Source organism: Aulonocara sp. 'chitande type north' Nkhata Bay, linkage group LG7 (assembly GCF_057382095.1).
Source record: "Aulonocara sp. 'chitande type north' Nkhata Bay isolate Kocher_YH1m ecotype deep benthic linkage group LG7, A_spYH_male_GT1.1, whole genome shotgun sequence".
In the NCBI taxonomy this organism is placed as follows: domain Eukaryota; kingdom Metazoa; phylum Chordata; class Actinopteri; order Cichliformes; family Cichlidae; genus Aulonocara; species Aulonocara sp. 'chitande type north' Nkhata Bay.
In genome coordinates this window covers 19,999,946-20,005,523 of record NC_141350.1, presented here as the reverse complement: position 1 = coordinate 20,005,523, position 5,578 = coordinate 19,999,946, and the positions used below count along the sequence as shown (strand labels likewise).

At 45.2% G+C, this 5,578-nt stretch overlaps 2 protein-coding genes across 3 annotated transcripts in view; one reads left to right on the top strand and one right to left on the bottom strand.

Annotated features, from left to right (window-relative positions):
* Positions 1-799: 799 nt before the first annotated feature.
* On the bottom strand, positions 800-5,298 carry tmem168b (transmembrane protein 168b). 2 transcript variants are annotated; one of them, XM_086299304.1, is made up of 4 exons: positions 3,445-5,298; positions 3,201-3,346; positions 2,779-3,053; positions 800-2,287 (listed from the first exon to the last, which is right to left on the bottom strand). In XM_086299304.1, exons 1-4 carry the CDS (start codon positions 4,567-4,569, stop codon positions 1,740-1,742), a joined length of 2,094 nt encoding a protein of 697 aa, XP_086155430.1. In that variant the 5' UTR covers positions 4,570-5,298; the 3' UTR covers positions 800-1,739. The 2 variants fall into 2 exon arrangements, with proteins under 2 accessions (XP_086155430.1, XP_086155429.1); XM_086299303.1 differs by having other exon boundaries at positions 3,201-3,343; positions 3,445-5,120.
* Positions 3,510-5,578, top strand: part of LOC147325031 (forkhead box protein P4-like) — a 35,205-nt gene continuing 33,136 nt past the window's right edge. Inside the window, exon 1 of the mRNA XM_086299307.1 lies at positions 3,510-4,944. The gene's annotated coding sequence lies outside the window, so the exon portion shown is untranslated. The remainder of the gene's footprint in view (positions 4,945-5,578) is intronic.

The following is a 5,578-nucleotide window of genomic DNA, read 5'->3' as shown; positions in this document are numbered from 1 at the left end:
CTGAACTTTGCACAGTCTTTTTTTCTGAATAAATCAGGTGACAGATGTTATAACTGCCTCAAATTGAATTAACTTTTGGTGCTTCAATGCAGTTAGTGACCACCCATCAGTAATACTATAGGTAAGTATTGTGTCCTTTGTAATATCTACTCCAGAGTTTTAGTTTTATTTTTTTGTTGTAAGGGCAGAAAGTTTATGCTTGGTAAGTTTGTATACAGTGTCACCATGGAAACAAATTCCATCAAATCTTTATCTGTTTTGCTCTTGATGTACTCGTTAGACGGGCTGGACATGTGCGTCTACAAGGGGGAAACTGCCACAAAACTTGGGAAGCAACTACTAAAATGCTTTGTCACACATCTGTGGCATACACACTTTTTCTCTTCTGAAATTTGAAATGTTGCCAGCTTTCCAGATTCCTCAGTTTTCTATAAAATTACTTGTGATTATGGATTTTACACAAGATAAACATTGCAAATAGTATCACCATTGCGCTGCTACCAAATTATCACAAGATAGTGGGCATGCAAAAAAGAAGTCTTCAACATTTGTCAGTTCCAAACTATCCAATCCACCAGAATAAAATATCCTGACGACTATCGGTTCCTTTTGGGAAAGAACAACAGTGGTACCTCAGTAATCAGAACTGATAAATAAGCAGAATCCAAGCGGACTCAATGGCACTGATGAGTAACAGCACCTCTGCAACTTTGAACTGGACAAGACTAAGGAGATGGATGAAATGATACCCCTTTTTAAAAAATAATATAAGGAGATAAGCAAGGTCATACATTAGAGTGATATTTGACTTTTTATTGCATAGCTCCAACAGGTTTTCTTCCCATGAATCCCTTTCTATACACACACACACAGCCTATTGGCATACAGTTGCATAGTTCAGTGAACTGTAATAAACCCCCAGGAAGAAAACAAATTCCTGTGGTCCATTACAAGAGAGACTGCAGGTCTTCCGGTACCTGGCTTGTAGTGCATTGGTACAATTAAGTCTTCGAGGACTCCCTGCAGCAGCAGGAGTGGATTTAAAGATCACCTGGTAAAAGGCATTCTAAAATATTGTTTAGAACAGACAAAGCAGTGCATTCAAGCATGCAGTAAGCAACGAGTGACAAAATATTTGTAGGAGTGCAGAAAAATGTACGAGGAATCATTTCATCATAACAGAATAATAATAGCAAAACCTGCAGCTGAAGAGTGCAGAGAACAGCTTTTATGCCTGAGATCCTCCTCTGAAAACGTACCGTCGACTCTTTGGTTTAAGGTTAAAAACAATCAGCCTAGCAAGTCTGAGTTTTGGTGAAGCTAAAAGGCACCTGTGTGAATGTGCAGAAAACTGAGGTGGCTCAGATCTAACAGTCAATACGGTGCTAAAATGTGCAAAATAGGGTCCATGTTCAGTCTCACCTTGCATTGTGTATTTGTCTAATGTCTGGGGAAGAAAGAATAAGACCTTCGAATCCAGTCACACATTAACAGAACTGCTTTTCAGACACTTTAAATAATAACTCTATCAACATCCCAATCAGTAACTGGCTTATTTTAAAGTAACTTGAAAGGATTCTGGTTAACAATCTTATAATCCAACAGCTGCCCGTCTTTGGGATACAAAAAGAATTAAAAAAAAACAAACAAACCCCCAAACCTAACAACAACAAACAAAAACTTTAGAAAATATTTTTTAGAAATATATTCTTCAAATAAAAACAGGTTCACACATATTTCTATGATCTGACCAGTTTGAAGCCCTGCCCCGTGTCCAGTATTGCTGGTGGAAACCAGTTGAGCTTGAGTCTCTTGAGACATCGCAGGCAGGCGCTGCAGGTCCACAGCAGGTTCAGGCTGCCGCACCACAGCGCCAGCTGGACCACGGGATAGGTAACCCGGGGGAAGTACATGCTCCAGTGATTGGTGACGTCGCTTCCTGTTGGTAGGTGCAGCGTGTAGTCGCCCCAGTGTTTGGAGATGCCGTAAGCAGCAGAAACCGCCCTGCCCCTCTCTGACCACTGGATGTTGCTGTTTGAGTTGCAGTTGTACTCCACCCACTCGGAGGTGAAGTCTCCGAGCTGCGGCAGGTCATGCAGCTCGACGTCCGCCGCTCTGGAGAGCGTCGCTCCCTGGATGGCAACATACAGATTTTCCACCTTCGTAACCGCCTTCACCCATGGCAGAGAGTTGTCACAGTCGAGCACCACAACAAGGCGGGAACAGAAGTTGGTGTTCTTTTCCCTCCACCACTCCAAGATGTGATCCAGATGTAGAGTGTCTCCACCTAAAGATGTGCGCATGAAACAGCTGATTTTTTTTATTTTATTTATATATATATATATATATATATATATAAAAATAAAAAATGGGGCGGTTAATCCTTCAAGCTCAGGTCCTCTGCCAGAGGCCTGGGAGAGGTCTCTATTTCTTTTCTTTCTTTTTTTGCATTATCCTACTGCCAGGGTTTTTGCTAGTTAAAAATTGGCCTCTGGGTGGAGTACCTACAGACATATGCATGACTGATTGTACATTTAGGATGTAGTATGCATTAATATCCATTTTCCTAATATTTCTGGCTATTTAATAAACAAAACAGCATTTTATACTCAAATAAATTAAACTTCAATTCAATACTTGGTTAAAAATATATGTTTTTACAACAACCCAGGTTTCCTTTTTGGAAAGTGCCAAACTTTTTTTCCCTTCAAATACATACGCAGGTTTAGAAAAAAGCGAGTCCCAATCATGACTGCTTCAACTTAAAGCCTCTCTCACCTGCCAGCGCCCACTCGCCAGTGCGATGCGTATGGCCACTGTAGAAGATTACGTAGGTGTCGTGGCGTGGGCCGTCGAGGGTACGGAGGTCCAGAAAGGATTTCATCTTGGACTGCAGAGCCTCCAGGGTTACCCCGCTGGTGGAATAGTCACAGCCAAACGTCTCAATCAGGTGGTGGGCAAAGAAGCGCTGCACGTTGTTCAACATACCCGTAGAGCGCCTGTTCAACTCGTGCACCTGGCCTGGAGGCAGCAGCATCGGCTGACCGTCAGGACTGTAACAGGAAGGAGAATTATGCCACTTTCAGAATTCCATTTCATTTGTGCGCACAGAATATCAATGATGTAAATCCAAACATGAATCTGAATGTGGTCTAAATTGGAGAGGTTTCTAATTCTCAGATACAACGCTGGTCCTCTACCTGCAGTAGTTGGTGGGAATGACCACTGCATAGCCCACGCATGTTCCTCCCAGGGTGTTCCCGAGCTCATGGAAGAGTCCATGGAACAGAGACTCCAGGGGCAGAATGAGCAGGAAAGTGCTCACAAACAAACTGTTTTTGGCCTGCTGAGCAAATTTACAAGAGTCACGTAAAGGAAAAAATGAAACAGGAAACAGAATAACCCGTGTGCTGCAGCAGTAAAGCATTTTTGAGACAGACCTACCTGCCAGCACAGAGCACCCACAGCTACCGTGGACACCAGAGTAAAGAACACCAGGCGTTCAGAGATGAGGCAGAAATGTCGCATGCCTTTGGAGGCCATCACCTTGTCCAGGCCGCTGACCTCCGACCAGCACAGCCTCTGGCATTCGCTGAGCTTAGAGTGAAAACCCCACACAGTGATGACAAACACCATGTGGCAAATACCCCAGAAGAGCGCACACACCACGAAGGCTGGGATCGTGCGGTACCACTGTTCCTGGTCTAAAAGTCTCACAGCAGAAAGGACGATGAAGCTCACCTCCACCGCCAGCAGGGGCAGGAGGGAGACCCGGCGCCACAGCCCCCTCCACACCAGAAACGGTTGCCAGCGCTCGGTCACAGAGAGGCCGCTGAAGTAGACATCGAGCAGAGGGTCGCAGATGAGCTGGCTGAAGAAGCAGGAGAGGGCGAACGGGTTGGTGGTAATGTTCAGAGACTTAAAGAACAGCACGGCAGTGATGACAGCGAAGCAGGCCAGGTTGGCGAGCGCCAGGAGCGCCTTCATCCGCAGCGCAACCATGACCGTGCCCAGAGCGACCATGAGCACCATCACGCTCAGGGACTTCTGAATGAGCAGCGCGGTGCTGGCGATCGCAAAGCCAGCTAGCTCCAGGCGCTCCGCGGAGGTCAAGAAGGCAGGGCGATACCTAGCACATCCAACCAGTCTCTCCAGCAGTGCCCACAGTGTCCTCAGAGCCACGCTGGCCAGCAGCAGGTAGTTGGTAACCTGCTCCCTGACGTCGACGTCCAGGGCGGGGGAGTTGAGGAAACACAGGAGACCCAGCAAAAAACCGAACCACAGGTGGAGGATGTTGAGGCTCATCCTCTCCATACTGAAGTAGTAGAGGACAATGGCTATTCCAAGGACAACCAGGGCCAAAACAAAAATGACAAGAAGAGCGGACTCCGCGCTTGTTTCCCACCGGACATAGAGACCTATGCACAGGGCCACGAGCAGGTTAAGCCCGGACAAGTAGCCTAGCCACCGGACTGATGACCACATGCTCATCTCTCCGTTGACTTCCTCCAGCCGGGTCATCGCTGCGTGAAGGCAGTGACTGACACAGTAACGTAGAAAACGACACATTTTCCTTTTAAATTAAATACCAACGACCTGAAACTAAAAAATGGCATTTAAGTCAGATATTACCCGGTCTGCTGTCCGCTGTGACATTCAAACTCGGTTTAGCCAGCGGGCTAACTTGTTGAAAGTAGCTAGCTTAGCTGGCGTTAGCTCCTCAGCGGCACATCTTCAGGACGGTTAGTGTCAGCGGTCAAAACACTCACATCTTGGATGTCACTTGTTTGTATTCTTCCATCTGACGTTTGGCACGATTATAAACGATCGCAGTTGGGTTATTCTGACGCCAGCCAGCGGGACTGTGAAAGACATCAGTTCAAAAAGTTTCACATCAAAACTTTTCAGTCAGATGACAGTCGCCATGATTGTGCTAAGACTACGGTAAGCATAAAGGGTCAGAACTGGTGTTGAAAAGTTCAAACGTCCAAACCGTATTGTTGATGCAGTTTTTTTTCTTTTATTTATTTATTTATTTATTGAGTTCGCTCAGTTAAACTAAGATAAGACCCCCCGCCGCCAAAACAGTAGAGTAAACTTTCTCCGTGCTGGCAGGAACTAACAAATGACACATTCAAGGAAGATCCGATTATTTGACCCCTGCATTTAGAAAATCCAGTTTGTTGCCGTTTTTCCCCCGACATGGTTTAGGCCTACATTTTCCCTTGTAGATATTTACAATTTAATTAACTTTTTTTTTTAGTAATCGCCTTTTTCCTGTGGACATGGAAGCGGTCTCTTCCATGATTTTACTTCTATCCTCAGGGCACGAGGGGTCGCTAAATGGTTTGACGAGCATGAAAATTATGTGAGTTGCATAGCTTCATATTCCCAAAATTTTAACCCTAGTTGAACGCTTATGGAAGACTTTGGACCAACGTCCCAGTCAGTGCACTCTGCTACTATTATTAAAACACCAGATGAACAATTGCATTTCTGCTTCTCTCCACTACAACTTTAGAGACTTTGGATGAGCATTGTTTAAAGCACACTTAAGTTGTTCTGATTTCTGTGTGGG

Excerpts from the sequence above, each read along its gene's own strand:
- tmem168b (XM_086299304.1), bottom strand. The coding sequence starts at position 4,569 with ATGTGTCGTTTTCTACGTTACTGTGTCAGTCACTGCCTTCACGCAGCG. Across the intron at positions 3,347-3,444 it reads TGGGTGCTCTGTGCTGGCAG|CAGGCCAAAAACAGTTTGTT; the intron begins GTAGGTCTGTCT and ends AAATTTGCTCAG. Across the intron at positions 2,288-2,778 it reads TGGCGAGTGGGCGCTGGCAG|GTGGAGACACTCTACATCTG; the intron begins GTGAGAGAGGCT and ends GCACATCTTTAG.